This window comes from Scyliorhinus torazame, chromosome 15 (assembly GCF_047496885.1).
Source record: "Scyliorhinus torazame isolate Kashiwa2021f chromosome 15, sScyTor2.1, whole genome shotgun sequence".
NCBI lineage: Eukaryota > Metazoa > Chordata > Chondrichthyes > Carcharhiniformes > Scyliorhinidae > Scyliorhinus > Scyliorhinus torazame.
Window position 1 is genome coordinate 184820432 of NC_092721.1, and position 17944 is coordinate 184838375.

The 17944-nt window shown below is 43.5% G+C and overlaps 1 protein-coding gene across 2 annotated transcripts in view; it reads right to left on the bottom strand.

Moving 5' to 3' along the window:
- Positions 1-17944, bottom strand: part of cyfip1 (cytoplasmic FMR1 interacting protein 1) — a 275966-nt gene that overhangs the window by 171286 nt on the left and 86736 nt on the right. For both annotated transcript variants that reach the window (XM_072477252.1, XM_072477253.1), the window contains exons 7-9: positions 17034-17130; positions 10868-10996; positions 8009-8113 (exon numbers count right to left, since the gene is read on the bottom strand). In XM_072477252.1, the coding sequence (XP_072333353.1) occupies positions 8009-8113; positions 10868-10996; positions 17034-17130 (331 nt within the window). The remainder of the gene's footprint in view (positions 1-8008; positions 8114-10867; positions 10997-17033; positions 17131-17944) is intronic.

Below are 17944 nucleotides of genomic sequence, written 5' to 3' on the forward strand. Positions count from 1 at the left end.
CTAAAACAAAAAGTGGGAATCAATATCTTTTGACATAATGGATGTGTCTACTAGGTTTCCACAGGCCATTCCAGTACGTAATATTACAGCTAAAAAGATTGTGGAGGAATTACTTAAATTCTTTACTAGATATGGACTACCCACAGAAGTACAATTGGATCAAGGATCAAATTTTACCTCAAGGTTATTCAAAGAAGTTATGGATAGCTTAGGAATAAAACAATTTAAATCAACTGCGTACCATCCAGAATCACAGGGAGCGTTAGAAAGGTGGCATCAGATATTAAAGACAATGCTGAGGGCTTATTGTCACGATTATCCAGACGATTGGGATAAAGGAATTCCATTTGCGCTGTTTGCAATTAGGGATGCACCTAATGAGTCAACCAAAGTCAGTCCTTCTGAACTAATTTTTGGTCATGAGGTAAGAGGACCACTTAAATTGATTCAGGAAAAATTGGTGAGTGAGAAATCGGAAATTACATTATTGGATTACGTGTCAAATTTTAGGGAACGATTAAATAGAGCAGGTGAATTAGCTAGACAACATTTAAAAGTTGCACAAAATGTGATGAAACGGGTAGCGGACAAGAAATCCAAAGTTCATAGTTTTGCCATTGGAGATAAAGTTTTAGTGTTGTTACCAGGGGTAGGTGAACCTTTAAAAGCATGGTTTTGTGGATATTATCAGATTGAAAGTAAATTAAGTGAGGAGAAGTATGTGGTACAAACACCAGATAGAAGGAAAACTCACCGAGTGTGTCATATGAATATGCTTAAAAGGTACTTTGAAAGGGAAGGAGAGATAAAGGAGGCGGTTTTAATGATTCGAACTCAAAGTGACAAACCAAATCCAGATGACTGTGAATTTGACATACCTCAAATTAAATTGGAAAACGAGGATGTTCTTAAAAATTGGGATAAATTGTTGAGTTACCTTCCGGAGGAAAAACGAACTGACCTGAAAGAGTTATTGATATCACATGGGCAAGTTTGTGGAGATAAATTGGGCAGTGCTAAAATGGCTATGCATGATGTCGATGTGGGAAATGCTGTTCCAATCAAACAACATCCATACAGACTTAACCTTTTAAAATTGGCACAGGTTAACAAAGAGATTAAGAGTATGCTTCAAAATGGCATCACTGAAGCGGGTTACAGCCATTGGAGCTCACCCATAGTGATGATACCTAAACCAGACTGTACCCAACGGTTGTGTGTGGACTATAGAAAGGTTAATGCAGCTACAAGAACGGACTCTTATCCTATCCCAAGTTTGGAAGATTGCATTGAGAAAGTGGGACAATCAGCTTTTATTTCCAAACTGGATTTACTTAAAGTTACTGGCAGGTAATTTTATCCGAAAGGGCGAAGGAGATTTCAGCTTTTCTGACTCCAGATGGTATATACCAATTCCACATTATGCCATTTGGCATGAAAGACACCACAGCCACATTTCAACGGTTAACTAACACAGTCGTTTCAGGATTACCCAATTGTGCGGTATACATGGACGATCTGGCAATTTTCAGCCAGACATGGAAAGAACATTTTAAACATCTGATGGAGTTATTCGATCGACTTCAGGTGGCGGGTTTGGTGATAAACCTAGCCAAAAGTGAATTTGGAAAAGCCCAAGTCAATTTCCTTGGCCATACAATTGGACGGGGTTGAATGGTCCCACGGGATGTGAAAACAAAAGTTATTGTGGAGTTTCCGATACCCTCGACACGACGGGAAATAATGCGATTTCTTGGTATGAGTGGATTTTACCAGAAATTTGTACCGAATTTCAGCAGTGTGGTCGCTCTACTGACGGACTTGCTCAAGAAGCGTAACAAATCCCAGTAGACAGCGGAGTGTCAACAGCCATTTGAAGGCCTGAAGGCTGTGTTATCCACTGCCCCCGTGTTAGCCATCCCAAATTATACAGAACCATTCAAAGTGGCGGTTGATGGGAGTGATGTGGGTGTAGGTGCAGTGCTTCTACAAGACGACGACAACGACGAAGGGCTAGAGCAGCCTATTGGTTATTTTTCAAAGAAATTGAATTCTCACCAGAAAAGTATTCAACAATTGAGAAGGAGACGTTGAGTTTGGTGCTAGCTTGACAACATTTTCACATTTATGTGACCAGCAATCCGTCTGACACCATCATATATACTGATCATAATCCTTTGACGTTTTTGGAGCGATTTCGGGACAATGCAAGGCTGTTTCGCTGGAGTTTGTGACAGCCATTTCATTTTAAAATAGTACATGTGGCAGGACGCGAAAACGTGATAGCCGATGCTTTGTCACGAATGTGATGAATGAAAGCAATTTCAGTTGGAAGAAGAACAAACAAAAAATGGACTATATTGTTGTACCTGTTTGCGTGTGTTGTTTTGTCTGAAACAAAAAAGTATATTTACTGTGTGCATTTCTTAAAGGTAGTGAAAAGATGAAAAATTAAACCATCTTGAAGTTGATGGTTTATTTATTTTTTCTGGAGGGGGGGGGGTGTCATGTGAGAGTATCTTTAAGAAATGGGTGTTTAAGAAATGTACCTTTAAATCTTGATCAGCAAACGAGTGGCATTCGAGGCAGGGATAATCCATAAGACATAGGAGCGGAAGTAAGGCCATTCGGCCCATCGAGTCCACTCCACCATGGCTGATTTCAACTCCATTGACCCGCTCTCTCTCCATAGCCCTTAATTCCTCGAGAAATCAAGAATTTATCAACTTCGGTCTTAAAGACACTCAACGTCCCGGCCTCCACCGCCCTCTGTGGCAATGAATTCCACAGACCCACCACTCTCTGGCTGAAGAAATTTCTCCTCATCTCTGTTCTAAAGTGACTGCCTTTTATTCTAAGGCTGTGCCCCCGGGTCCTAGTTTCCCCTGCTAATGGAAACAACTTCCCTACGTCCCCCCTATCTAAGCCATTCATTGTCTTGTAAGTTTCTATTAGATCTCCCCGCAACCTCCTAAACTCCAATGAATATAATCCCAGACGTTCATCGTATGTTAGGCCTACCATTCCTGGGATCATCCGTGTGAATCTCCGCTGGACCTGCTCCAGTGCCAGTATGTCCTTCCTGAGGTGTGGGGCCCAAAATTGCTCACAGTATTCTAAATGGGGCCTAACTAATGCTTTATAAAGCTTCAGAAGTACATCCCTGCTTTTATATTCCAAGCCTCTTGAGACAAGTGACAACATTGCATTTGCTTTCTTAATTACGGACTCAACCTGCAAGTTTACCTTTAGAGAATCCTGGACTAGGACTCCCAAGTCCCTTTGCTCTTCAGCATTATGAATGTTGTCACCGTTTAGAAAATAGTCCATGCCTCTATTCTTTTTTCCAAAGTGCAAGACCTCGCACTTGCCCATTTCATCAGCCATTTCTTGGACCACTCTCTTAAACTGTCTAAATCTTTCTGCAGCCTCCCCACCTCCTCCATACTACCTGCCCCTCCACCTATCTTTGTATCATCGGCAAACTTAGCCAGAATGCCCCCAGTCCCGTCATCTAGATCGTTAATATATAAAGAGAACAGCTGTGGCCCCAACACTGAACCCTGTGGGACACCACTCGTCACCGGTTACCATTCCGAAAAATAACCTTTTATCCCAACTCTCTGCCTTCTGCCTGACAGCCAATCGTCAATCCATGTTAGTACCTTGCCTCGAATACCATCGGCCCTTATTTTACTCAGCAGTCTCCCGTGAGGCATCTTATCAAAGGCCTTTTGGAAGTCAAGATAGATAACATCCATTGGCTCTCCTTGGTCTAACCTATTTATTATCTCTTCAAAGAACTCTAACAGGTTTGTCAGGCACGACCTCCCCTTACTAAATCCATGTTGACTTGTCCTAATCCGACCCTGCACTTCCAAGAATTTAGAAATCTCATCCTTAACGATGGATTCTAGAATCTTGCCAACAACCGAGGTTAGGCTAATTTGGCCTATAATTTTCCATCTTTTTCCTTGTTCCCTTCTTGAACAGGGGGCTTACAACAGCGATTTTCCAATCCTCTGGGACTTTCCCTGACTCCAGTGACTTTTGAAAGATCATAACTAACGCCTCCACTATTTCTTCAGCTATCTCCTTTAGAACTCTAGGATGTAGCGCATCTGGGCCCGGAGATTTGTCAATTTTTAGACCTCTTACTTTCTCTAGCACTTTCTCCTTTGTGATGGCTACCATATTCAACTCTGCCCCCTGACTCTCCGGAATTGTTGGGATATTACTCATGTCTTCTACTGTGAAGACTGACGCAAAGTACTTATTTAGTTCCTCAGCTATTTCCTCGTCTCCCATCACTAGATTACCAACGTCATTTTGGAGTGGCCCAATGTCTACTTTTGCCTCCCGTTTGCTTTTAATGTATTTAAAGAAACTTTTACTATCATTCCTAATGTTACTGGCTAGCCTACCTTCATATTTCATCCTCTCTTTCCTTATTTCTCTCTTTGTTATCCTCTGTTTGTTTTTGTAGCCTTCCCAATCTTCTGACTTCCCACTACTCTTTGCCACATTATAGGCTTTCTCTTTTGCTTTGATGCATTCCCTAACTTCCTTTGTCGGCCATGGCTGCCTAATCCCCCCTCTGATAACCTTTCTTTTCTTTGGGATGAACCTCTGTACTGTGTCCTCAATTACTCCCAGAAACTCCTGCCATTGCTGTTCTACTGTCTTTCCCACTAGGCTCTGCTCCCAGTCGATTTTCGTCAGTTCCTCCCTCATGCCCCTGTAGTTACCTTTATTTAACTGTAACACCTTTACATCTGATTCTACCTTCTTTCTTTCAAATTGCAGATTGAATTCTACCATATTATGATCACTGCCTCCTAAGTGTTCCCTTACTTTAAGATCTTTAATCAAGTCTGGCTCATTACATAACACAAAGTCCAGAATGGCCTGTTCCCTCGTGGGCTCCATCACAAGCTGTTCCAAAAAGCCCTCCTGTAAACATTCAATGAATTCCCTTTCCTTGGGTCCACTGGCAGCATTATTTACCCAGTCCACCTGCATATTGAAGTCCCCCATGATCACTGTGACCTTGCCTTTCTGACATTTTCTATTTCGTGGTGCATTTTGTGCCCCTGGTCCTGACCGCTGTTAGGTGGCCTGTACATAACTCCCATTATGTTTTTTTTGCCTTTGTGGTTCCTCAACTCTACCCACACAGACTCCACATCATCTGACCCTATGTCGTTTAGTGCTATTGATTTAATTTCATTCCTAATTAAAAAGGCAACCCCGCCCCCTCTGCCCACCTCTCTGACTTTTCGATAGCTTGTGAATCCATGGATGTTTAAATGCCAATCCTGAACTCCCTGCAACCACGTCTCTGTGATGCCTACCACATCATACCTGCCAGTCACAATCTGGGCCACATGCTCATCACCCTGCTGTCCCTGGCCACTGGCAGGATTTAAACTACTTACTCTGACAGGTGTGACTGCCTCCTGAAACACAGTGTCCAGGTAAGTCTCCCCCTCCCGGATGTGCCTCAGTGTTTGAAGCTCAGACTCCAGCTCATCAACTCTGAGCCGGAGCTCTTCGAGCAGCCAACACTTACTGCAGATGTGGTCGCTGCAGCTCGCCATGGGATCTGCCAGCTCCCACATCAAGCAGCTCAAGCACATCACCTGACCAGCCATCTCTAATTAATTAATTAGTTTAATTTAAGTTTACGAGTTTAGCTGTGTTTTTTTTTTTAAATAGTGTCAGACAAGGAGGGTAGGTACATAATGAGTGGGAAACTGGAGGGAGTGCGAGTGGTACTTGTGAACATATATGCTCTGAATTGGGACAACATGGAATTTATGAGGCGGGTGTTAAGTAAGATCCCAGAAGAGTCACAGAACCTGATCATGGGAGGGGACTTCAACACAGTCATTGATCCGAAATTGGACTGGTCAAAATCCAGGACAGGGAGGAGGCCGGCTGCGGCAAAGGAATTGAAGGGTTTCATGTAACAGATTGGGGGAGTAGACCCATGGAGGATTGCACTGCCGAGGACGAAGGAGTTTTCCTTTTTTTCCACAAGGCATACTCTCGCATCGACTTTTTTGTTCTGAGCAAGGCGCTAATACCGAAGGTGGTGGATACTGAGTACTCGGCAATAGCAGTGTCGGATCATGCCCCGCACTGTGTGTTTCTACGGGTTAGTGTGGAGAGAGGGCAACGCCCGCTGTGGAGACTGGATGTGGGGTTGCTAGCGGACGAGGCAGTCTGTGGGCGGGTTAACAAGTCATCCAGAACGACCTGGAAACAAATGATACAGGGAAGGTCTCTGCAACGATGGTCTGGGAAGCTTTGAAGGCAGTAGTCAGAGGGGAATTTATCTTGATACGGGCCCACAGAGAACAGGTGGAACGGGCTGAGAGGGATAGATTAGTGGAGGAGATACTCTAGGTGGACAGGAGATACTCGGGAGGCCCAGGACGCGGGGCTACTGAATCCCTGGATGTTTAAATGCCAGTCCTGAACCGCGGGGCGGAAGTTACAGGTGGAGTTTGGGCTGTTGACCTCAAGGAAAGCAGTGGAACAGTTGAGGAAGGCAAGGAGGGGGCGATCTAGGAGTACGGGGAAAAGGCAAGCAGAATGTTGGCGCACCAGCTCAGGAAAAGTGGGGCGGCTAGGGAGATAGGTAAAGTAAAGAGTAGAGACGGTAAACTATCCTGGACCCAGCGGGGTGAACAAGGTGTTTAAGGACTTTTATAGTAAATTATATGAGTCGGAACCCCCGGCTGGGGTGGAGGGGATGAGGCAATTTCTGGATCAGTTGAGGTTCGCGAGGGTGGAGGAGGACTTGGTAGAAGGGCTGGGAGCCCCAATTGAGATTGAGGAAATAATCAAGGGGCTGTAGGGCATGCAGACGGGCAAGGCCCCGGGGCCTGACAGCTACCCAGTGGAATTCTATAAGAAGTTTCAAGAGATATTGAGCCCACAGCTGGTGAGGACATTTAACAAAGCAAGAGAGAAGGGAGTCCTTCCCCCCACAATGTCGCAGGCCTCGATTTCATTGATTTTGAAACGGGAGAAGGATCCGGAGCAATGCAGGTCATACAGGCCGATTTCTCTACTAAATGTGGATGCCAAACTGCTGGCTAAGATACTGGCCACAAGGATAGAGGACTGTGTCCCGGGGGTGATAGGGGAAAACCAGACGAGATTTGTTCAGGGCAGGTAGCTCAAGGCCAATGTTCGAAGGCTTCTAAATGTTATTATGATGCCCTCAGAAGGAGAGGAGGTGTTAGCGATGGATGCGGTGAAGGCTTTTGATCGGGTGGAGTGGAATTACCTGTGGGAGGCGCTGGGAAAGTTTGGGTTTGGTGAGGGCTTTATTGACTGGGTGCAGTTGCTCTATCAGGCACCAGTAGCGAGTGTGCGTACGAACCGGCTGAGGTCGGGGTATTTTGATGGACACCGAGGGACGAGGCAAGGGTGCCCCCTCTCCCCGTTACTGTTTGCTCTGGCCATAGAGCAATTGGCCTTGGTGTTAAGAGCCTCTAGGAACTGGAAAGGGCTGGTTCGGGGGGGATGCAAATCTTGGGGGAATTTGGCCACTTTTCAGGGTATAAATTGAACATGGGAAAAAGCGAGATGTGCTTCGGTTATAGGTTTTGTTTTTAAGCCTTATGGATGTTATAAGGAAAGCTTAAAGGATTACTTAGTGTTGTAGTCTTTGGCGGTTGTATTTGAATTAATGGTTGCTGAGATGTTCGCTGTATGTTTTAAAAAGGTTAACTTGAGCTCATAGAATAAACATTGTTCTGCTTTAAAAAAATGCTTTTCCATTTCTGCTGTACCACACCTGTGGAGTGGGCCGTCTGCTCCCCATACCACAATCTATTAAAAGTTGTGGGTCAGGTGAACTTCATGATACACTTTGAGGTTCTCTGAACCCTGGCCCATAACACAGTACACTACTTGTAACAGGTCCAAGCAAGGCAAAAAAAACACCTACTGCCCTCATTAGATCAAGTGGAAATAACATCCACCTACTTACCTTAAAAAATTTGTCAATCTTGTTCAAGTTTATTCTCTTCTTGGCATCCAGCTTGTATATATTGCTCACTGTTCCATCCATGAGGTACAGTCCAAAGCCCATCACCTACAAAAAGTTCCCATTTTGTGTTAACTTTGCATGTAAAATACAATATTTTTTTAATATAAAGTTAGAGTAGCCAATTATTTTTCTTTTCCAATTATGGGGCAATTTAGCATAGCCAATCCACCTAACCAGCACATGTTTGGGTTGTGGGGGTGAAACTCATGCAGTCATGGGGAGAATATCGTAAAATACAATATCTAAAAAAGGTATTTTCAAAAAAAAAAAAAAAAAAGCTTGTACTCTTTTGTTTTATAGCCAAATATAACATTGGCTTCATGTTATACAGCCTTTGTACTGAGCTTTGTCAAGGTGCTCAACATACGCATTCACAAGCGGAACTCTGCTCTCCGGCCAGTCTCAACAACGTGGGAATAGATGTATACCCACATATGCCCAAATTAATCCACATTCAATTATGGTAAGGGCAAAAATAAAATACTTCAGATGCTGGAAATCCGAAATGGGAACAGAAAATGCTGGAAAAACTCAACAGCTCCGAAAGAAACAGAGTTAACGCTTCTTGCCAATGATGTTTCATCAAAACCAACTTTAAAAATTAACTCTTTCTCTCCATTCAAGTTACAGTGCCAATTCTGCACCAACATGAAAATGTGGGATAGCGACCTCATGTGCCTTACACCATACAAAACAGGAAGATTTCTAGCAGCATGTGCCAATTCAGTTGCATGGGGAGTGAGTTGCAGGGAAGACATGAAATGTGTGACAATTATGTCATGAAACACAATCGCATAAACTATTTTCTCCAGGCATTATCAGTTTATTTCACAGCAACATTTAATCTATCTCAAAATGCACTGAAAATGCAAGTATGGCATTATCATTGGGAACACATTTTTAAAGTGTTAAATTTCACATATAGTACCTGCTATTCTCATTTGTACCACTTCAAAATTATTCAATACAAAGCCCCCCACCAGTACTCTGCACTGGCTGTGAAATTTGCCATCCAAAACCAGCGTAGCGACAGTGTTTCTTGCAACTGTGCACTATCATAGGGGCTGGTTTAGCACACGGCTAAATCGCTGGCTTTTAAAGCAGACCAAGGCAGGCCGGCAGCACGTTTCAATCCCCGTACCAGCCTCCCCGAACAGGCGCCAGAATGTGGCGACTAGGGGCTTTTCACAGTAACTTCATTTGAAGCCTACTTGTGACAATAAGTGATTTTCATTTCATTTCATTCATAGAAGTGATTATGCAATTTGTTTTTAGGTAAGTCGAACCACAAAATAGCTAGAATTTTAATCTCCCTGCACAAGAACTCAAAGTTTTAATTCCAAAATACAATTCCTAAAGAGTTCATGACCATCCAAACCACAGGCCTATTATTTTCAACTGAACACAGTAACCTTTTCACTGAATTGAATCAGAAGTTCGATGTTTGGGAAAAATGCTCCCACCGTCTCCACCCTAACTTGCGCAAAGCATTTACTATTTCTTTTTATTAATTCATGGCATATGGTCATTGCTGGCATGGTCAGCATTTATTGCCCTGGAAAACGTGGTGGTCAACTGCCCTCTCGAATCCCTGCGATTTCTTGGGGGTGATCACATTTTTTCGTAACAGATTGGAACAACTGAGCGGCTTGCTGAGCCATTTCAGAGAGCAGTTAAATGTGAACCACACTGTTGCACACAAATTAATCCTCCATGTACAGCAACCGAGCAGAAATTTCAATTCTTGAGAAGCATTTCTTTCTCTTTCCCACCTCCCACAGAACAGAGTGAAGGCCTGAGACTGCAGGAATCATTAGCAAATCTAACATCAACGAAGTAAAAAGTGGTGCCCAAATGGAACCCAAACATTGCTTTGATAGAGCTGCACCAACCGTCCCTCATCCCCGAAACAGTCTGGAAAGTCCTAATTGAAGAGTTGCACAACAGGTCTTGCCAAACATTCATCGCCCACCTTCAGGCAGAACCTCTGGAGAGAATGGCGACACCCCATTCTCTCTTCAGAAAATGCCTATTTGAGAACACAAATTACCACACCTTATCCGAAATTAAGCAGCGGTGAGCACAAAACACATTCCTCCCCAAACAAACAAAGAAAAAAGAACGCCCCCAGAAGCCAGTCCCATCCCTACTTCCTCAGCCAGTGACTACGGCCTGGTCAAAGCCTTTAATCCAGGGAAAAGTCAGTGCCTGGCAGGAATCCACATCTGAATTTTCGTCTGCCCAAATAAACCACTCCCTTCATCCCTCCTCTCTTTCTCCAAGCAACATCCACCTCAGCTCTCGTCTCTCTAACATTGCTTAACCCGAATCCTGCACTTGGCTGCAACTTCCCACAAACAATTGGCTCACTACCATTAAATTTGTATGCAGGTTCAGGCCCCCTCCATAGGGTCATAAGAGACCAAAGCTGCAGTAATCCAAATCCTGCACACAGTAACTAAACTATTAGCATCTTCAGCTTGGTGATGTCTATTATAATGCTATTTCCTGATACAGCTCCCAGAGGAAAATGAAAGCTCTCTCATTACATGTTTCCTGCCTAAGTTTTTACTTGGAGCACCATTAAACATCATTAAATTATTCTAACCTACTGCTTTGGCTCCAGCTCAACACAACCAACAATAAACACAATTATTTAAGGAAAACAAGTTACCATAAACCTACATCAGTTACAACATGAGTCACTAAACCGAACAAATATTGCATAGATTTAATTCCAGTTGGATAGATTTCATAGATACAAACTGTATATTATCTTAGAAATGAAAAATAAGATACCTTGAGCAGCATGTGTTTCTCACCAGGAGTAAGGTACATTCTGTTCTCATAGTAATCAACGCAAATATTTACAATGTCAGCAAGAAGCTCTTCATAGCCTGGAATAACTTCAAGTTGCTGCTGCAGCGACTGTAAAGAGAAGGGTGAATTTGTAAGAAATGTATTTATTACATAAAACAATTTGCTGTTCAGGTGGGACCTGAAAGAGCTGACTTTTTCTATGATGCTTCTGCAGTTCATTACCACCCTATGTAAGCAGATATCCTTCGTGTGTGGTGAGGCATGAAGTATTAGCAAATTACTCCACTTTAGGGGTGGAGAAGAGACAGTAGAGTTAAACCTAACCCGATCACCAGACATCCACATGGGAACTTTCAAGGACAGGTCACCAGATAGCATTCACAAGCAGGAATTCTTGTTGATTTTTCCTCTTCCTTATCTCGGAGCAGTGAAGTCATTTTCGCACCCTTAGACAATCTGGCTAAGGGCAGCTATGGTTGAATACGACGATCTCCCTGGTTGGTATCACATGACAATATGCATATGCCAATGGAGTCAAAGAAGCAATTCAAGATCATTTCTAGGTTTGAGAATAGAAGTTAATTTCTACCAAGAAAAAAAACTGAGCAACAGTCACACATAGTCCCCTTCAACTCAAATATGCAGAACTCATTTCTACCAGTTACAACCTTAGAAAATATCAGGTATCGGGGCAAGTAAAACAGGCTACTTTTCCAATAAACTATATAAACTATAGGTGAACTTCTTGTCTCCTTTACAAACTACTCTACTGTAGTAAAGATTTCTGGGAAAGGTTTTTATAATAATTTTTATACAAAGCATACAATAACACAGAATAACAACCAAACCGTAAGAACCCGCCCACTCTATCCCCTTACAACACTATAACCTCACCACTAAATCTACCACCCCCCCCCCCCGCCCCCCACCCCCATCCCTATCCTCCCCACAGTTAACAGTGACCAACACTTTAAAGTATGTTATAAATGGCTGCCATCTACGGTAAAACCCTTCCACCGACCCGCAGTGGTAATCTTGACCTTCTCAAGGTGCAAAAACTCCATCAGGTCGCCCACCAACGGTGTAATCGGCCTCCAGCCCAAGAGCATCCGTCCCCTTGTCACAAGTGAGAAAGGTCAGGACACCTGCCCCCGCCCCTGTCCGGAGCTCCGGCATTTCAAAAAACCCCTAAAGTGCCATTGGTGGGCAAGGCTCCAACCCAATGCCAAGAATTGCTGACATAGAATCAAACAAGGCCCTCCAGAAGCCCTTCAGTTTTGAGCACGACCATAACATGTGCATTAGGTGTACAGGCCCCTCCCTCCAACACCAATCATATCTATCCTATCAAAAAAAATCACCCCATCAAAAAACCGACTCATTCTAGCCTTCGTGAGGTGTGCTCGAAACATTACCTTTAGCCGGATGAGACTCAGCCTTGCACAAGACGAGATCGCGTTCCCCCTCCTCAGTGCCTCGCTCCAAAACTCATTCTCCAAAATCGGCCCCAGTTCCTCTGCTCACTTTACCTTCACACCTTCAATGAAGCACATCTCCTCCCCCAACATCCACTGGTATATGTCTGACGTACTGGCCACCTCCGACCCCGAGCAGGATAAAATCCGCTCGTGCAAGGTACAAGACAGCTTCAACGGGATGGCTGGAAAATGTCTTTTGAGCCAGCTACGCACCTAGAGATACCTGAACCTATCAGCATCTGTAAGCCCATAATTTCTCCTTCAGTTCCCCCAGGCTAGCGAACCAACCCCCTAAAAACAAATCTCCCACCTTCTCCAACACCTTTCCTTTCCACTCCCTAAACTTCACATTTGACCTAGCAGACTTGAGTAACTGATTTGCACAGATGGGAGTGAGCCTCAAGGCAGCCTTCAAATTGAAGTATTGATGGAATTGTTTCCAAATTTTTAATGTGGCTACAAACACCGGGTTAGTCTTGTTTCTTCGGCACCACCAGGAGTGGAGCCGTTACCCACGCCCCAGACTTGCCCGCCTCACAGACTCTGCTTCCACCCGGACCCATGGCTCCTCTGAATCTCTTGAACGCTTTCCCTGCATCAAGCAAAATTACAATCGCTGGAACCCAGCACTCCCCCAGGGCAAGTACCATGTTCAACAGCCGCCTCACATTTGCTGTCAACTCCGCCTCTTTACAAAGACCACGTTTGGTCTTTTCCTATCACCTCGAGGAGAAGGGCCTCCATTCTTACCGCCAACACCTTAGCTAGAAGCCTCACATCCACATTTAGCAGGGAAATCAATGCATGCCCCAGTATCTGTGGCAGACCACCTCTCTCCAAGGAGTGTCTGACCATCCCCAACAGTAAAGAGGTCAACTGGTCTACAAATCTTTTATAAAATTCCACGGAGAACCTGTCGGGCCCCGGTGCCTTCCCCGACTGCATCAATTTCAGCGCCTCCTTGATCGCTTCCAACTCCAATGGAGCCTCTAGCTCTTCCCATAACTCCTCCCCCAGCTTGGGAAATTCCAACTCCCCAGGAACTCCACCATACCACTGCCATCCCACGGCGGTTTGGACCTGCATAACCTTCCGTAGAAGGCCCTAAATACCTCATTTACCTTCTGAACTGAGACCAACCCACCATCCTGCTCCCTAATCTGAACAATCTCCCCCTCTGCCTCCCGTTTCTTCAGTTGATATGCCAGGCATAGACTTGCCTTCACCTGATACTTGTAGGTTGCCCCTTCGGCTTGCCTCAATTGTCGCACCGCCCCATCTGCAGAGATTAAATCGAACTGTGTTTGCAGTTTTTATCTCTCCGCTAATAGCTCTGGGGACTATTCATATACCTGCGATCAACCCCTATAGTTGTCTACCAACTTTTCCCGCTCGCTCCTTGCCTCCGCATCTATAGGTGCCTTGAAGGATAGACCTTCAGCACCTCCCATATTATCGAGGATGAGACCTTCCCATTTTCATTGTTCAAAATGTAATCCTGGATAGTCTGAGATTCCAGTGACCTTGGTGCCTACAGAGACCCACCCTCATGTTTAGCACGCAATGCATGATAATAAATTGATGGGTATCTTGATTTGGCATCGCTCCCAGAAACCATTTCATGAACATTGTATTGTCCCAATTCAGAGCGGATACATTCATCAACACCACCGGTTTCGCTTCTAATACCCCCAAGGCTATAACATAATGTCCGCCCGCGTCTGTGATTATCCTCTCCAAACAAAACCGGACCCTTTTATTAATGAGAATTGCCACCCCTTGGCCCTGCTGTCGAACCCAGAGTGGGAAACGTGGCTTATCCAAGCCTTCCCAGGCCACGCCAGATCCCACTCACGCATGTGGGTTTCCTGGAGAAACATCACGTCAGTCCCCAGACTCTATAAACGAACAAAAGCCCCGTGCTCTTTTGACTGGGTCCCCCAGTACCCGCACATTCCAGGTGACCACCCCTGTTGGGGGGGGGGCTCACCCTAACTGGCTCAATAAGTCGCAGCCACATCCCCCACTTGACTTCCATTAACTAGCCTACTTCCGAGTGGGAGCAAGGTGACCCCACCACCACCCTACCAGGTCCCACCTATTCCTCAACTACAGCCTTCGCTCCTGCCTCAAGCACGCCCATCCACCCGGTCCTCATCCCCATCCATATTAAACCAAGCCCTAAGCTCAGAAGAAACATCCCATCACCCAACAACTACAAACCCGTACAGAATAACAAACATGAAAACAGAGCAAAGGAAAGTCCCCTCTCTAACCATAATCTCACCCCAACTCATATCAACATGAACCTAAACAATAAACCATCCCAGTCAAAGCTCTGGCATTTCTTGGCCCACTCCAGAACCCGCTCCCTGCTCAGGAACCTATGGGACCGAATGATCGCCACATGCGATGGCTCATTCGATCGCAGTTTCTGCCTCAAGGCCCGGTGGGCCCTGTCCAGCTCTAGTACAGCAAACATCTCCTCGCCGCTTATCAGCTGAGAGAACTTTGCATAAAAGTACTCAGTCGGCAGGAGCCCTCAACTCTCTCTGGCAGACTCACCGGCCTCCGGTTCATGCGCCTGAACCACACCACCTCTCTTCAATGCCGAGCAGAAAAGCGCGAATTCCCGAGACCTGCACGGGGAGCCATCTAAAGTGCGTCTGGCTATTACATGCCACCGCACCGGAAGCCCTATTGGAGTAACTTAACTCCGCAAATACCTTAAGCTGGTCTAAGCAAGTTATAGTGCCCATCACATCCTTTGGACCTCCCAAAGCACTTAACAACCAATAAATTACCTTTGTGATATTGTTACTGTTATTGTGGGGCAGCCAATTTGCACAAAGCCAGATCCCACAAACTGCAATGACACGAAAGAGCAGCTATTCTGCTGGTTGAGAAATGAATGTTGAATAAGATTGGCTGAAAAGCGCCAAGTTCTTTTAAATACACCAGAACAGGACAGTAGGGTGGTATGATTTGACCACTTACCTTAATACGCAACCGGAAAATGCATCACTCTGTCAGAATTTTCAGTCTAGATCTGTGTACTCATGTACTAGAACTTGACTCAAACTCAACTTTCTAACTCAGAAGTGAAAGTGTTATAACTTGAATCTTCTACATACATGTATTTATTCAAATAAAAATGCTATGTTTTATATAAATTATGCCACTGTTTGTCCAATTTATTTTCATTGCCTGCTCATTTTTATCTTCTTGTGATAAAAGGTTTGTGGGAGCTGCACAACTGGAGGTGATTACATTCACAAGATCGAGACTGACAATTCAGTGGAGATACTGAGCAAGAGCTGCATTATCAGATGCATTGCCTTTCGGATAATTCTAAATCGAAGTAACATTTATGTTTTTAGATGAATGCAAGAGATCAAATGGCATGACTTCAAAATGGAACACGCTTTCTGGTGAATGCTCTTCCCTCAGAAAATGGCACGAACAACAAATCAACTGATCATTTTCCTGAATTGTGTTTGTAAGACTTTGCTGCTGAAGCACAGTTGTCATATTTGTCAGGGAATGCTACTCTGCTCCAAACATAATTACTATGTGAAACGTTGCAAGAAGGTACTATTGACAACAGAAGTGTTGCTTCTTTTTACAGTTACTGCTCTCAATTTTCTTTTTTAAATAAATTTACTTACCTTAACTATTTTCCCTTTTTTAATAAATTTATTTACCTTGACTATGTGTAGAACTTGATTTCTCACTCCACACTTGTCACCTCCATCAGTTCACAAACGTATTATAGATACAGAGCCTTTAACTGAACTAAATCCCAAGGTGTGTTACAGCAGCATTACAAAACAAAATATTTGGGTTTCCCAAACTTTTCCAGCCACAGAGCTCTTTTGCCCTCCCAAGAGTACTGAAGTAACCCCTGAGAAACATTCTTATATTGAAGAATTAAGTCACAAAAAATGATTATTGCACAACAGATATAAACATATAAAAATAAACTTGAAAGATGTTTCTATGTCCTCAATGTATTATAATTTTCAAGTAAGAAGTCTTACAACACCAGATTAAAGTCCAACAGTTTTGTTTCGAGTCACTAACTTTCAGAGCACTGCTCCTTCTTCATTCACCGGAGGAAGGAGCAGTGCTCCGAAAGCCAGTGATTCAAAACAAACCTGTTGGACTTTAACTTGGTGTTGTAAGACTTCTTCCTGTGCTCACCCCAGTCCAACGCCGGCATCTCCACATCATAATTTTCAACGTTCTGCTATTCAACAAATGCTTTAAAGTCTCACCTTTTTGTTATTTTTAAATGGGAGTACCCTCCCACCCTCACCCACACCCACCTCACTCTCACATGCACACACACCTCACCGCCCCCACCTCACCTCTTCTCGGACCCCCACGGCACCCAGTTTGGGAACCCACTATCCAGTCAAAGTCTCTGCTCAATACAGTACTATTTTATTCAAGCTTTAAACTTCAAGCAAAAAAATAGGACCCTGAATGACAGAATAACGCAACGATAATATTTTGCATGAAGTACAGATGGTAAATTTGCATTTTCAAATAGTTTGCCCATTTAGTAAATAGATTGGTAAAAACAAGTAGTAACAACTCAGAGTCCCTCTTAAAGGCCCAGTAAAAGCTAAGTTACCAAAACTGACTGTATAGAACACACTTACTTGAGTAATTTTGTTGTGGTTTGCAAGAAACATGGAGAGATTTTGTGATTCTTGTATAGATTGTGGGTCTGACATTTTACGAAGAAACTGAGCAGCTCTGAAATAAAGTTTAGCTGCAGTGAGTGATTCAGTATTTGTCCCAAAGTCATTATTATACATAACAAAACATTTATACAGTTGGTGCATATGCAGTTTAAGTTCCTTCACATTTAACTACCCCTTTCTACCATTTAAAATTGGAATTGTCTCACCATTATGAAGCAGAGCAATTATTACAACACAATCACAAATCAAATTTAACATAATTCAAAATGAGTGGTTAGTACTGCCCTCTGATGAAATTGATGTTTACTGCAATAATGAATTGTACTGCCTGTATTGTTAGCAACAAAAAAAAATAAGGCTAATAACAATGAGGATTTTCAATTCACTCCTGCTCTCTTTAGTTTGAAGTGCAGATGATAACACTGGAATTATGCTAACATGATGCAGTGCCTCCACAAGTTAACCTACCTCGAGTCACAATTAGAGGTTTGTGAAGTATACCAGTGCTTTCAAGTCTTAACAGTACACTGATGAAAGACACATTTAGTCAACAAAACACAAAACCACTTGGGATCTGTTAAGTTTGCATATGGTCAACTAAATGTTGATCAGAGATTTTCTGTTTTTATTTTGCTCTTCAAGTCATTATGGTTTAACAGGTAAAGGGAACAGATTAGTTATGTAAAAATAACTTTTAAACTTCCTAAGAATTAATTTAATTTAGTAACGTCCATTAAATTTATGATTTTACAACAGAATTAGGTTTTTCACCCAATTTGAAAGTTGCGAGTTTAATCTTTATTTCTTTCCCTTCTCATGACTCCTTAACCTGTCAGGAATTATATAAGTGCGGTACTGCTCAACTT